The sequence below is a fragment of the Camelus bactrianus genome, chromosome 12 (genome assembly GCF_048773025.1).
Source record: "Camelus bactrianus isolate YW-2024 breed Bactrian camel chromosome 12, ASM4877302v1, whole genome shotgun sequence".
NCBI lineage: Eukaryota > Metazoa > Chordata > Mammalia > Artiodactyla > Camelidae > Camelus > Camelus bactrianus.
This window is the reverse complement of record NC_133550.1, coordinates 36547363-36563630: the sequence shown is the minus strand read 5'-3', so window position 1 is coordinate 36563630 and position 16268 is coordinate 36547363. Positions and strand designations below refer to the sequence as shown.

Below are 16268 nucleotides of genomic sequence, written 5' to 3'. Positions count from 1 at the left end.
GATAAATTAGGAGTCTGAGATTAGCACATATAAACTACTATACACAGAACAAACAAGGTCCTACTATATATAGCACAGGGAACTATATGCAATACCCTGTAATGGCCTGTAACGAAAAGGAATATATATACATACATACACATATATAAATGAATCACTGTGCTGTACACCAGAAACTAACACATTGCAAATCACCTGTACTTCAATATGCAAAGGATATTTCTGAGGTGCTACAGGTTAAATTAAACAACTGAAGATATTGGGACCACAGAAAAATACAAATAAGAACCAAACTCTATTTGACACAACATTGTAAAATGACTATAACTCAATAGAAAAATGTTAAAGAAAAAAAAAAAACCAAACGCTACATCAGGAGTAAGGCCAATTCACCCCTGTGCATGTGATCAGGTCAGGCAGAGTTGCACAAGTTTGATGCTAACCCCACAGCTTATTTCTACTCACTGTTGAAAAATCATCCAGTCACTGCCTATAAGTGGAACTAGTCTAGAAAAACACATTTAGAGGGGATTTTTTTCTTTTACTTTCATTTTTTAGGTTTATTGAGATGTTACTGACAAATAACATGTGTAACTCTACGGTGTACGACTGTGATGATTTGATACCTGTATGAAACGATGGCCACAATAAGGTTAGTTAACACTTCCATTACAAGAGGTTTATACATATATTTCACTGGTCGATTAGGCAAAATTTAAAGAGTGACAGTACCCAGCATTAGTGAGGATGAAGTGCTGCTGTTGGTGGGAGTCTACATTTCTCACAAGCAGTTGACAATGTCTAAATTTTCAATGTTCTTAGCCATTATCTCAAATTCCACTTTTAGGAAATTTGGCTACAGAAATACTCATACAGGTGCACAAGGCATGACTGTGCCCTGAAACGCACTGTTATGTGAAAATTCTGTGTATGATCCAACTGTTAATCAGTACAGGGTAAGGTGAATAAATGATGGAGTAATTCTGAAAAACAAAAAAATAACTGCAGGATAGACTGTAGGCAGTCTGTCCCTTAGAAAAACCCTGGCCACCGAGGAAATTAACTTACATTAACAGGAGCATCACAAGGATTTTTCTGTGTTGGAAACTTCGGATTTGAAAATCTTTTGGGCTCAAGAGTTCAGTGGCGTATTTGCAGGAATATTCATCATAGTATTTAAAATGTTCCTTAATAGGGTCCTGACTAAGTACACTACACAGATCCATGCGGTGGGACACAAAGGCAGCCACTGAAAATAAAAACTGAGGTGTTTAAAAACCTGGCTAAAAGACTAAGTAAACAGTAATCACATACTCCAAATACATACTACCATATATAAAAAATAGGTAAACAACAAAGATTTACTATATAGCACAGATAACTATACTCAGTATCTTATAATAACCTATAATGGAAAAGAACTGGGGAAAAATATATATTTTATATATATATATATATATATATATATATATATATATATATATATATATATATATATAATAATATGTAACTGAATCACTTTGCTGTATACCTGAAACTAACACAATATTGTAAATCAACTATACTTCAATAAAAAAAAGACTAAAACTTATGTACACATACAAACATAGATGGTATCTGTCTACATGTGGAGGAAACAGGAATATATAGCAAAACATTACTGGTGGTTATCACTGAGTGTTGACGTTGTGGATGGTTTTTCTCTTCTTTATACTTATTTGTATGTTTTGAAGGTTAGTCAAATACAGATGGATAATTTTAAATAAAAAAAAATAAGCTTTTCCATTTTGATAACTAAAAACAAGAGAAAATAATCTAGCTCAAAATAATCTTACTCATTCTTTATACATCTCCTGCCTCTTTACTCCTTGGCAGAGAGGGCTGGGAACTGTTATCCGGGCAAAATCTGGGTCCCGTTTGCTGGCCTTCCCATTGCTCACCCCCATGTACCAGCGGAGCTGGCCAAGAATGTTATTTACGCTTTTCAGTTTTCACACTGGGTGTCAATTCTAGCATCTGATCAGTTGAATTTTAGAATACTCAACTCTTCCTTTAACCTGGAACCCCAATAGTTGTACTTCAAGTACAGAGCAAAGAGTCAAATCTTCTACTGTCCAATTTCTACCAAACCCAGCTGGAAAATGCTGGACATCAACTTATGGACATGCAATCAGTCCACTCTTGTAGCTGTGCCAGGTTTGATCCCTGCACCAAGTCAGACCATCGGTGAACTGCAACCACACCGACTTCCTCTCACACGGATGTGTTACCTCACTTAATGCTTAACAGTAACTGTTAGGCAGTGGGTCCTACTGTTAAAACAGCAAGGTGCCCCTACTCTGGTGGCTCCACTGTGCCTCAGGCGCAGCTCCACCGACTGTGTGGCGTTTATTAGGATTTTCTCTTTATAGATTCAACTCCCCCAGCAGGCTGAGCGTCTCTAGGGCTTAGGACAGACACATCAGGTGCTCAACAAATGTTTGTTGGAGGAAATGAAAAAAGGAGGCTCCCTAAAATAAGAGGACTTGCACCTTAAGGGAAAGATGTGTGCCTAAGGATGGCCAGAGCCAGTTCTTTCCTCCTGTCTTCTCTCCCACAGGCAGACCTGGGTCAACAAACGCTAAACCAATGCAAGGGATGTCATTAAGGCCTGAAGACGAAGGTGTTTTTCAATATGGGACTATGGTGGGATCTTCCAGAAAGAAGCCACATTTCTCTTGGCTGTATTTTGCTTATACTTCTTGTTTTTTAAGAGCCAGGGTAAGTTTTGTCTACAACTTGCTTCACCCACGTCTTGAGGCAAAAATAACTGAGAATATTCTGGGCGTAGTCACAGAATTCACTGACATCTCTTTAGCTCTACCAAGTTAGTTCCCTCAAGTACAAGTCTGAGATTAATCTTGATAGATTGTATTTACAGTAACAAATACTGCCCAATCACAGGTCTTTAGCGTTAAGAAATAAATGTTAAGCATTCTGCTAAGATGCCTGTCTAGTGCAGGGCTGACACAGCAACTGGGCAAAATGCAGATAGGTTCTTTAGGGCTAATTTCAACTAATTAGAAGAATCATGAAATTGATATTCTTCCCTATGAGCAACTATAAGCCAATAAAATCAACAAATTCTTAGAAAGGCACAATCGCCTGAGACTGAACCAGGAAGAAATACACAACATGAACAGACCAGTACTGAAACTGAATCAGTAATTACAAAACTCCCAACAAACAAAAGTCCAGGAGTAGATAGGCTTCACAGGTGAATTCTACCAAACATTTAGAGAAGAGTTAATGCCTACTCTTCTGACTACTCAGTCATAAAAAGGAATGAAATAATGCCATTTGCAACAAGATGAATGGAACTGGAGATCGTCATACTAAGTGAAGCAAGCCAGAAAGAGAAAGAAAAATACCATATGATATCATTTATATGTGGAATCTTAAAAAAAAAAAAAAAAGACACCACGAACTCATCTACAAAACAGAAACAGACTTGCAGACTTAGTAAACAATCTTACAGTTACCTGGGAAAGATGGTGGCAAGGGATAAATTTGGGAGTTTAAGATTTACAAATGTTAGCCACTATATATAAAAATAGATTTTTAAAAGTTTCTTTTGTACAGCACAGGGAACATATTACAAGATATGTTCAATATCTTGTAATAACATTTAATGGAAAAAGTGTGAAAATAAATATATGTATGTATATGTATGACTGGGACATTGTGCTGAACATCAGAGATTGACACATTGTAATTGACTAGTTCAATTAAAAAAACAGACACAAATGAACTTATTTATAAAACAGACTCACAGACATAGAAAACAAACTTAAGGTTACTGGTGTGGGAAAGGAGTGGAGAGGGATAAATTGGGGGTTTGGGATTTGCAGATATGAACTACTATATACAAAATAGATAAACATCAAGGTCCTACTGTATAGCACACGGAACTATATTTAATACCGTGTAATAGTCTATAATGAAAAAGAATATGAAAAGGAGTATGTATATATGTACAAATGAATCACTATGCTATATACCAGAAATTAACACAGCATTGTAAATCAGCTATACTTCAATTTAAAAAACACTGCAGAGGAAGGAACACTTCCAAACTCATTCTGTGAGGCCACCATCACCCTGATACCAAAATCAGGCAAAGATAATCACAAAAAAAAGAAAATTACAAGCCAGTATCACTGATGAACATAAACGCAAAAATCCTGAACAAAATACTAGCAAACTGACTCCAACAGTATGAAAAGGATCATACGCCATGACAAGGAATTTATCCCAGGGATGCAGGGATTTTTCAGTATCTGCAAGTCAAACAGTGTGACACACACCACATTAACAAACTGAAGACTGAAAATCATGATGATCTCAACAGATGCAGAAAAAACTTTTGCTAAAATTCAACATCCATTTATGATAAAAACACTCCAGAAAGTGGGCATAGAGGGAACATACCTCAATAATAAAGACCATATATGAGAAGTCCACAATTAACATCATAGTCAACGGTGAAAAGCTGAAAGCATTCCCTCTAAGATCAAGAATAGGTAAGTATGCCCACTCTCATCACTTTTACGTAGTTTTGGAATTCCTCCCCACAGTAATCAGAGAAGAAAAAGAAATAAAAGTAATCCAAATTGGAAAGGAAGGAGTAAAACTGTCACTGTCTGCAGGTGACATGATACTATACACAGAAAGTCCAAAAGATGCTACCAGAAAACTACTGGGGCGCATCAATGAAGTCAGTAAAGTTGCAGGATACAAGATTAACATACAGAAGTTAGCTGCGTTTCTATACACTAATAACAAATTGTCAGAAAGAGAAACAAAGGAAACAATCCCATTTGCCGTTGCATCAAAAAGAATAAAATACTTAGGCATAAACCTACGTAAGGAGTCAAAAGACCTGTACTCAGAAAACTGTAACACACTGATGAAAGAAATTAAAGACGACACAAACAGATGGAAAGATATACCATGTTCTTAGATTAGAAGAATCAATGTTGTTAAAATGATCATACTACCTGAGGCAATACACAGATTCAGTGTGATTCCTATCAAATTACCAATGGCATTTTTCACAGAACTAGAACAAATAATTTAAAATTTGTATGGAAACACAAAAGACCCCAAATAGCCAAAACAATCTTAAGAAAGCACAGAGCTGGAGGAATCAGGCTCCCTGACCTCAGGCTATACTACAAAGCAACAGGAATCAAAACAGTATGGTACTGGCACAAAAACAGACGCATAGATCAATGGAACGGAATAGAAAAGCCCAGAAATAAAACCAAGCACTCATAATCAACTAAATCTATAACAAAGGAGGCAAGAATATACAATGGAAAAAAGATAGTCTCTTCAATAAGCAGTGCTGGGAACTGGACAGCTACATATAAAAGAACATTCTCTAATACCATATACCAAAATAAACTCAAAGTGGATTAAACACCTAAATGTAAGACTGGATACTCTAAAACTCCTAAAGGAAAACACAGACAGAGCACTATGACATAAATCACAGCAATATTTTTTTGATCCGCCTTCTGAAGTAATGGAAATAAAAGCAAAAATAAGAAAATGGGACCTAATTAAACTTAAAAGCCTTTGTACAGCAAAGAAATTTATAGACAAAATGAAAACACAACCTACAGAATGAGAGAAAATATTTGCAAATGACAAGACCAACATGGGATTAATTTTCAAAATATACAAAGAGCTAATAAAGCTTAATATCAAAAAAACAAACAACCCAATCAAAAAATAGGCAGAAGACCTACATAGACGTATATCCAAAGAAGACATATAGATGGCCAACGGGCACATGAAAAGATGCTCAGTATTGCTAATTATCAGAGAAACGCAAATCAAAACCACAGTGAAGTGTCACTTCACACCAGTCAGAACGGCCATCATTAAAAAGTCCACAAACGATAAATGCTGGAGAGGATATGGAGAAAAAGGAACCCTCCTACACTGTTGGTGGGAATGTAAATTGGGCAGCCACTATGGAGGACAGTATGGAGTTTCCTTAAAAAACTAAACATAGGGTTACCATATGATCCAGCAATCCCAGTCCTGGGCATGTATCTGGAAAAAACTGTAATTTGAAAAGGCACGTGCACCTCAGTGTTCATAGCAGCACTACTTAAAATAGCCAAAACATGGAAACAAACCTAAATTTTCAATGACGGATGTATGGGTAAAGAAGATGTGGTGTTTGTGTGTATGTGTACACACACACACACACACAATGGACTGTTACTTAGCCATAAAAAAGAAAGAAATAATGCCATTTGCAGCAACATGGATGGACCTAGAGATTATCATATTAAGTGAAGTAAGTCAGAGAAAGACAAAATATATGATATCACTTCTATATAGAATCTGAAAAAATTTACAAATGAACTTATTAATAGAACAAATAGATTCACAGACATAGAAAATAAACTTATGGTTACCAAAGGGGAAAGGGGTGGGAGGGATAACAAGGAGTTGGGGATTAACATGCACATTACTGTAAAACAGATAAGCAACAAGGCACAGGGAACTATATTCATTATCTTGTAATAACCTAGAATGGAAAAAAATCTGAAAAAGAATATATATATGTATATGTATATCTGAATCACTTTGCTGTACACCTGAAACTAACACAACATTGTAAACCAGCTTACTTCAATTAAAAAAAAATTTCTCCTTAATTATAACAGGTACACTTAGCAATTTTTGAAAATACATAAAGAAGAAAAGTAAAAATCACCTGTAAAATTCTACTGCTGGGATATAGCCACTGTTACATTTTGGTTTAATTTTTTTTTTACATTTGTATATATACACAAGTACTTTTATAAACTATGAGTATTTATATATGTGATTTAAAAAACAAAATCAGACTTCTACTTCATGTGTAGATTCACAAGTTGCTTTTTCATGCCATATTAAATCATGAATGGTTTTTGCATGCCATTAAATGGTCTTCAAAAACCAGGTATGTGAAAGTGGCTGAGCATTCCATCACACCTGCTAAAGTTTAACTTCAGCCTCACTCTGAGTACATGAGTGTCATCAGCTCAGCGAAGGAGTAAAAGGAGGTTGGGCCCTGCTAGCTAAATCATGACTTGCTTTCTTACAACATTTCCGGTTCTCCATGGAGATCCCACACTTGTCCACATGCAACCACCGCCTACGGGGGCCGGACCACAGGCCTCTCACACCCATGCTGAGGGGCTGGTTTGCAGGGCAGAAGGGAAACAGGACGGCTGTCTGTCCTACTACTTGGCAGGGATATGGGGAAAGGGCGTGCAGAAGAGAGATTTGCTCCATTTCAACTCCTCCCTACTCTTCAGAAGTAAAAGCTCCTAGTGGAAGCTACAGTACACCCTTCACCAACTTGTGATGCCTTCAAGAAGGGACACCTTATCAAATTTAAGACCCTTTTTGCTCACCAAATTTTAACCCTTGTTAAAAATCTTTCTCAAATGGGCAATTCTACTTCCTTGGCGTAACAGGCACAGTTGATAAAAATGACTTTTTCTTTGCTAACTGCAGATGCCTCAGCTCATCTTACCAAAGTGAATTAACGAATCGTCATGCCTCCAAGGTTGCCACGTGTTCACACAAACTCAACTGCTCAGCCTCCAGCCCCCGCACCTCCCCTGGGAGCCCCTGCCTGCTGGGTGCCGCACAAATGCAGGGCAGCCGGGACAGGCTTTCACTGCAACTCCTTGTTCTGCCCCTTCTGCTGCTGAAGGAGAGCAGGGCTGTGTGGCTGACTCACGGTGGGCACTCAATAAATGGAGAAATCCATTTCACATAGACCTGGACTCTTCCCCTCGGGGTGGGATTCTGCCACAGCAAACGCATGTTGGAAACCAAAAACTGGGACATAAATCGTCACCTGGGGTCTGACAAGAAAAAACACAACTACCCCCATAACCGCTGCTGCTGCTGCTGCTCTGTCACCAGCAGCTAGCAACTGAACACCACGTGCTGGACACAGACGTGCGTGATCTCGCTTAATCCTTACAATGACCATAGGCAGGGGTGCCACTGTTACCTCTGTTTTACAGATGGGGAAACAGGATTGGAGGCATTCTTGCCCAAACTATGAAACGAAGTGCTGACCTGGGATTCAAAACTAGGTTGATTCTAAAGGCCTCACCCCTAGACATGACATTTGAATTTCAGTCATTTGGGAGGGGCTATAATGAATACATGTATGAATGCTCCCAAACAATCTGTGAAAAGAAATCAGAATGCCTACTTTCTAACTTCACAAAAAATGGGGTTGACGTAAGGCTGTGATAACATCCATTCCCCCTTCTCTCCAAAAAACAGGTATGAGAGAAAAAAATTTACTATTTTTCTCTGAATATTCACCCACCTTTGGCTTTGTGACTTGATTAATTCTCAACGAGTTACACCAATAGAGAGAGGGTATGGATAAATGCAACCCAGCAGTGTTAATCTATTTTCCCTTTTGGTGGGGGTGGGTGGTGGTATGTAAGGGTGAGTGGGAGTGCTACCTCTGTGATTCGGTCCCTGGGGCTGCTCTCGGGAGCAGGGTCCCGACTTGCTGATGAGTTTCAGGGGCTGCTCAGGGGCAGGGAATGGCTTCTACTTAAGAGTAGGTTGTGGGGAGGGTATAGCTCAGTGGTAGAGAGCATGCATAGCATGCACAAGGTCCCAGGTTTAAGCCCTAGTACTGTAATAGAGGAGAACAAATCTGACCCGATACTGGATCTGTTCCTTTGGCTTTGACCACTGAGCCCTGTTTCCTAGACTTAGTCTTGCTAGCTCTGCACTCACATAAAGGTAACAAGTTGCAGAACAGAGAATAACATTTGTTTTGTTGGAGGTTTTGCAGGAGCACCATGACTTGGCCCACGTGGGCAGCTGCAGGAACAGAGAATTCCTACACCAAGAAGTTTGCAACAATCAACCACACCCCCTGCCCTGTGTTGTTGTTGTTGTTTTTAAATAAAAGGAGCCTGTATTCTGACTGGAGGAGGATGGTCCTCCAAGACATCAGTCTGCTGGCTTTCCGAATAAAGTCACTATTCCTTGCCCCAACACCTCGTCTCCCAATTTACTGGTCTGTTGTGTGGCAACAGAATGAGTATGGACTTGGTAATAGTACCTCCGTTAAATAAACAGATGAATAAACATAATTACCTTCAGCCAAAAATATTAATTTAAAAAATAATAAATGAGAATAAAAAAAAGAACAGTGGCTACTTTGTAAGTGGGAGACTAGCCAGGGAAAGTGTTAACAGTCCCATCTTAAGGGCTCTTCTGCACTTCAACATTTTCTTACATTGCAATTTATTTTCATAGTATCATAGTAAAACAGGTTGAGGGCCATTCTCAGGGGGAGAAAATGAGAAACAGAATGAGAGACCACCTTGCTCCACACACAGTATTAATTTCATTGTCAGAAGTCAACTAACGTCGACAATAATTGAAGTTCTTCTGCACCTGTAAGTTCCCACTTCGGGGGCCAATCTCTGCAACGTAAATCATAAATACTTTCCATCAGGAACCCCACACTACTCCATGGAAATAATCTCAGAGTTTAATAAAGGGAGGAATGATCAAAAGGCACGAACTTCCAGTTATAAGTAAGTCCCGGGGACGCTACATGCAGCATGGTGACGACAGTTATCAGCTCCGCACAGGCACACCTCAGTTTACTGTGCTTTGCTTCACTGTGTTTTGCAGATAGTTTTTTTTTTTTTTTAATTTAAGGTTTGTGGCAATCCTGCATTAAGCAAGTTTGTTGGCACCATTTTTCCAACAGCATTTGCTCACTTAATTCTCACCATATTTCACTTTTTCGTTACTACTATATTTGTTACTGTGAACTGTGATCAGATCTTTAATGTTCCCATTGCAAAAAGATTATGACTTGCTGCAGGCTCAGACTGATGGTTAACATTTTTTAGCGATAAAGTATTTTTAAATTAAGGCATATACATAGTTTGAGACATAACGCTATTATTGCACACTGAACAGGCTACAGTACAGTGTAAACATAATTTCTGTATGCACTGGGAAACCAAAAAATTCATGGGACTTTATCATGATATGCGATTTATTGTGGTGGTCTGGAACCGAACCTGCAGTAACTTTGAGGTATGGCTGTACTGTACATTTGAAAGCTGCTGAGACAGTAATCTTAAAGTTCTTATCACAAGAAAAAACAATGTGTAACAACTATGTGAGGTGATGGATATTAAATTATTGTGCTGATCATTTTGCAATATATACATATATCAAATCCTTATGTTGTACACCTAAAACAAATACAGTGTTATATGTCAACTGTCAATCAATAAAACTGGAGAAAAAGAGGGCTCAGGAATTTCATTAAACTGATCACGACAGTGTGGTTGACTCTGGTGTCCTTCTTCAGCTAAGTTTAATCTTGCTAGTACATACCGATGGAAGAGCCCTATAAAATTCTGTCCCCCGTGATGACTGATTTTCTGCATTTTTGTCATATCTGTTTCTCTCCATTTAGATTCTTTCATGGCCCACATTCCGCCAAGCAACAACAGGAAAGAGGGAGCCTCGTCTCCCACACTCACCACCCACCAGCATCAAGACTTCTACATTTCCTACACATTCCTGAGCCAGTCTAAGCCACATGCACTGAAGATTACAGAATTTGGGTGTTTTAAGTAAGAGAAAAATGAGCATGCTTAAAAATATCAAAGACTGCAGACGTGTTCTTTATAGAGCAGTGAGAATTAGCCAGGGTCTAGCAGCAGTCATGGCTTTTAATGCTATTTAAAAAAACAAAACTTTCATATTTTAAAGCTATTGAATGTGGTCCCTCCCAGATTTTTAAAATAAATCTGACAGTCCCACAGAGAATGCATCAAAATCCTTCTCATCCACCTATCTCAGTCTCAATTCCTAGGTCAGAGAATTAACTCAGTGAATATATAGAAGATGATAGTGTCCAGGATCGACCTTGGTTACACCTGTCTCTTTTCTATGGTGCCCTTTATGGTTGATCCCTGCAGCCTTGGGATCTGGTGGCCACTGAAGCACCCAATCTCCCTCCTGAAATTCCAGCAGCGTGGAATCCCCCTCACTCATTTGAGATTAAGAGAGGAGGAGGGAAAAGTTGAACCCATTGTTTGAAGCCTCATAACTTCTGGTCTCATAATACATTCCTTTTTCCCACCCACTCCTACGTTCTTCCCTCAAGTTTTCACTACCGGGAAGGTGGAGTTTGGGCAGCCTCTTGTTCTGCAGGGGATGTGTCCTGTTAAAGAGGTGACCAGAAATGGGCTGCCAAGAGAGTGCGTACGACAGTGAGTCCAGAACATAGAGCAGGGCTGGGGCTCAGCGGTAGGTACTCCGGGTTTTGGGAACCCTAAATCTGTTTTTGCTCTTGTCCTTTAAATTGTCATCTACCTGTCATTTAAAACTGAAAATTATACAAGCTGAATTTAGCTCAGATTCTAAGTAATGGAAACAGGCTTAGAGATCATTAGGTGTAATTTCTCCTGAAGTGTGTTCTGCAGAACGCCACCCCTGTGAGGAGCTCTCCCCTCAAAAAGACTACCATGCCAAATGAACTCTGAAACATGGCGCACTCCACCCACTCCTGGAGTCTGAGCCCATCGAAGGCTCTGCGATCCTGGAATAAAGGAACTATGTGAAATTCACATGCTCACTTTCGTAGCAGGGCTTGGGCCTCCCTTCCCAGACCACAGGATTTCTACGGGAAAATGAATGAATTTCAAATCCAGCTCTCCATAAATTGGAAGTCTCCTAGACATGACTGAAATTTCTTAATAGCAGATATTCATAAAAACATCTTGTGGCCCAGAAAAGATATACAAGGCCAAAGCAGCAACAACTGCATTTGACTCATACAGATCAGCTAAAACATTAAATGTATACTCAAGGTATTCTTTTCTTTTCTTTTGCCACTTAGGCAGCATGGGGGACTGATTCAGATCAAAAGAATTTTAAGGCTTCAAGACTGGACTGAATATTGAACTGCCCTACATAAAGATACAAAATCCATGCTCAGAGGATTTTTTTTTTTTTAGTGCAAGCAAAACTTGGTGCATCTCAAAACTGCTCAAAGGCCCAGGTCAAGGCTCCTGGCCTTTGTTACTATTTTTTAAGTTAGACAAACTGTTCACCTAGAGAGGATAAAAATGGTGGATTTGTGGTGTAAGATAAAAAATCCTTTGGAGCTGATACCAGACTCCTAAGCAAGTGAATGTCTACAATAAATCAAACATCTGGATGAAAAGATAAAAGATGAGGCAACTCTCCACATGTTTTCCAAATGTATAAGGGACATCATGTTGATCTTAAAACTAAACAGTTGACCATTTTTCCTCCACATTTCATCTCAGTGACCTTGCGTCAAATATACATAAGCTAAAAAACTCAAGGGGCCAAATGACCCATGGGTATCATTTTTAGTTTGAAAAGAGAACAACGTTTTGCATTGACTAAGGAAATTAAAGATTATTTAAAGAAATGGAAAGATATCCCATGCTCTTGGATTTGAAGAATCAATATTGTTAAAATGGCCATACTACCCAAAGCAATCTATAGATTTAATGTGATCCCTATCAAATTACCCAGGACGTTTTTCACAGAACTAGAACAAATAATCCTAAAATTTATATGGAATCACAAAAGACCTAGAATTGCCAAAGCATTACTGAAGAAAAAGAATGATGCTGGAGGAGTAATCTTCCCAGGCTTCAGACAATACTACAGAGCTACAGTAATCAAAACACCATGGTATAAGCAAAACAAAATGACAACCTACGGAATGGGAGAAAAATATCTGCAAAAGATGAGACTGACAAGGGCTTAACTTACAGAATATATAAACAGTTCATACAACTTAAGAAAAAAAATAACCCAATCCAACAATGGGCAGAAGACCTAAACAAGCAATTCTCCAGTGAAGACATACAAATAGCCAACAGGCATATGAAAAAATGCTCAATATCACTAATTATCACAGAAATGCAAATCAAAACTACAATGTGGTATCACCTCACACCAGTCAGAATGGCCATCATTCAAAAGTCCACAAATGATAAATGCTGGAGAGAGTGTGGAGAAAAGGGAGCCCTCCTACACTGTTGGAATGCAGTCTGGTGCAGCCACTGTGGAAAACAGTATGGAGATTCCTCAAAAGACTAAAAATAGACTTACCATATGATCCAGCAATCCCACTCCTGGGCATATATCCAGAGGGAATCTTAATTCAAAAGGACACCTGCACACCAATGTTCATAGCAGCACTATTTACAATAGCTAAGACATGGAAACAACCTAAATGTCCATTCACAGATGACTGGATAAAGCTGTATATTATACAATGTGGTATATTTATACAATGGAATACTACTAAGCCATAAAAGTAATAAAATAATGCCATTTGCAGCAACATGGATGGCCCTGGGGAATGTCATTCTAAGTGAAGTAAGCCAGGAGAAAGAAAAATACCATATGATATCACTCATATGTGGAATCTAAAAAAAAAAAAAAAAAAAAAGACAAATGCACTTATCTACAAAACAGAAACAGACCCACAGACATAGAAAACAAACTTACGGTTACCGGGGGGGAGGAGGTGAGAAAGGATAAATTGGGAGTTCGAGATCTACAGATACTAAAACAAGTTTCTATTGTATAGCACAGGGAACTATATTCAATATCTTGTAGTAACTTATGGTGAAAAAGAATATGAAAACAAATATATGTATGTTCCTATATGACTAAAGTATTATGTTGTACACCAAAAATCGAGACATTATAAACTGACTATACTTCAATTAAGAAAAAAAGAGAGAACAATGTTTTGGATACTCTTATGAAGGCAAATTACATATTACTCTAAAACCAATTTAGAAAGAAACACTGCAAGAGTCAAAGAAAGACCAGAATTCATCCTGACAAGTGCTGGAGTATTAATATTGACATTTGATGAAAACACGTATAGAAGCAACAGACCAATATAAGGCCTGCAGAGTCTATGCTTTCTCTCTATTGCTTCCATTTTATTTATTCTTCTATTTTTTTTGTTCCTTTACAAGGGCAGTGGGAAAACTTCAGACCATAAATACACTTCTGGCAACTCTATCTTATGTCTTTTAGCAGAAAAAGGTCAGGCTGTGAGCTGTGAGGTCGGTAGGCAAGGAGAGGAAATTAACATCCAACACGCACTGTTTCTGAGCGCTCTACCTACGTTCATCATTTCAGTCCTGGTGAAAGCCTGTGAGGGACAGATCCTTGTGCCTGTTTTACAGACAAAGGAAATCAGGACTCAGAAAGGTCCTGCAACTCACCTAAGATCAGGGAACAGGCAGCGAGTCAAGAAGTGCACTCTGAGCAGCTGGTTCTTTCTGTGACACCTGGCAACTCCCACAAAGGTGTATCATGCAAACCAAAATATATGTAGACAGAATGGAATTTTGCTGTTTAAAGAAACAACTGCATTGTAGAAAGAACGGCAAGTTGTGTCTAAGCACCAGAAACCTAATGCTGAAATGGCTTTAATCAACACCGTTGATCCCATGCAAACAAACGCATCCCACGGTATTAAGAGCAGCCTTTGAGGGCTTTGCTCTGCAGCCCTCACTATTAACGTGTAGCACCTGTACATTATTCACCTCATGCCTCCCAAAATAGAGAAAACATTTAAAGGCACTATGAGCATTTTTTCCTGCTTTTCAACCTTCTAAAATTGAAAAGGATGGGCCACAAGTAGCATGATAAAAAGCTCTGGGCATGAGCCTAACATACCTTAGAAAGGGGTCAATTCTGGGTTACGGTGGCCCTTGGTCCATGGGAGTTCACCAGAACGGAACAAGATTGCTTGTAGCGGTCTAACCCACGACACTGAACTGTGGGTCAGCCTCCCAAGAATATATTACACTGCAGTTTCTGTGTAACTCTTTAAACATGTGTGTTGTAAAACTTGAGCAGAGCAGAACTGACAAATTTAAGTGACATTTTAGAATTCTTCTGATTACAAATTATTTCCTGGTTGTAGCTGTCTCTGTTCTGTCTGCTTCAAATGTAGAATGCCCAAGGCACTACGTAGTAGAGTTGTCCTCAAGTAATTTGTACCGTCTTGAAGGTACATATATCTTGAAGTAACACTGTTATTATAGAACTGCTTTCATTTTCCAAGTCTGTAATATACGGGCTAGTCTTTAGACTTAATAACAAACAAGACTATGAGCGGTGTAAAAGCACAAGGATGCCATTACAAGACTAACTTCTGAATATGGGCCGTATTTAAATGGTCCAAACCTTGGTGTTCCCAATTATTATTTATAGATGTCTACTTTAACTACTATTCAATCTAGAAAAGCACAAATATTACATGAGGTATTGAAATTTATTTTTCTTCCAAAAAAACCTAGACTATCATGCACTACTACTTAGAAATGGTCACCAGAGAAACCAAAATACTGAGTGAAGGAACCAAAAGGCTGGAACAAATTTACCGTATTTTGGTACCAGGAAAGGAATTCGTCAAATTTGAAAAGTGAAGTTAGTGATTGAGCAATGGCAGTTCAGATACTAGATACAAGTGGAGTTCTAAATTCAATGGACGAGTGAAAATATAAGAAAAGCTCAGAAAAGCTGAGTCTGCAAAAGACCTTAGACCAGGTAAACCTCAATCCTTGATAAACAAGCCAAGCATCTCAATTGCAAGTTTAACTTTCAATCAAGTCCAAGTACATTCAGGGAAATATTTAGTCTGTCCAAATAGGGTCATTACTCACCACATCGAAGGCAGTAAACACGTGGCAGTAGTGGTGATTGGACTTCAAATCTTTTGTGATATAAGCAAACGTTGAGAGGTCTTCCGGGTCCTGGGCAGCACAGGAGATATTACGAATTTCATGCTCAGCAATTATGTTCTGGAAGAAATGACATAAATGACCATTGTTTTCCTCTGCAAACCAGCATATTTTAGAACCAAGGCAAATGACCTGGAAAGCAGCTGCTTTCCCCCTTCCTAGAACATTCCAGACCAACAACATTTGGAGTGACCCAATGCACTATCTGTGGACAAAGGTACACCAGGTCTGGAAGGAATATTTTCATTCAATTAAATACAACCTGAAATAGTCCCATCCTGGAGCAGTGGTTCTCATCGGTGCTGTGTGAAGCAGCAGTATGAGGGGGCAGATGCTTTAAAAAAAAAACAGTAGTTACTAAGCAGCTTGCTGTTTCCATTT

General features: G+C 38.7%; 2 protein-coding genes across 12 annotated transcripts in view; one reads left to right on the top strand and one right to left on the bottom strand.

The window, feature by feature from the left end:
* APAF1 (apoptotic peptidase activating factor 1) overlaps positions 1-9090 on the top strand; it is a 115278-nt gene extending 106188 nt beyond the window's left edge. The window contains exons 31-33 of one of the 3 annotated variants that reach the window (XR_012510720.1): positions 559-652; positions 2600-2760; positions 7567-9090. The gene's annotated coding sequence lies outside the window, so the exon portion shown is untranslated. Of the gene's footprint in view, positions 1-558; positions 653-2599; positions 3468-7566 lie in introns of those variants that run through there. The other 2 variants (XR_012510719.1, XR_012510721.1) reach the window with 2 other exon arrangements.
* ANKS1B (ankyrin repeat and sterile alpha motif domain containing 1B) overlaps positions 1-16268 on the bottom strand; it is an 860784-nt gene that overhangs the window by 13882 nt on the left and 830634 nt on the right. For 5 of the 9 annotated variants that reach the window (XR_012510715.1, XM_074375248.1, XM_074375245.1 and 2 more), the window contains exons 23-24: positions 16150-16221; positions 15810-15947 (exon numbers count right to left, since the gene is read on the bottom strand). Coding sequence is in view for 8 of the 9 variants with exons in the window: in XM_074375248.1 (XP_074231349.1) it covers positions 15810-15947; positions 16150-16221 (210 nt within the window). In the remaining variant the exon portion in view is untranslated. The remainder of the gene's footprint in view (positions 1-15809; positions 15948-16149; positions 16222-16268) is intronic. The other 4 variants (XM_045522445.2, XM_010962772.3, XM_010962770.3 and 1 more) reach the window with 1 other exon arrangement.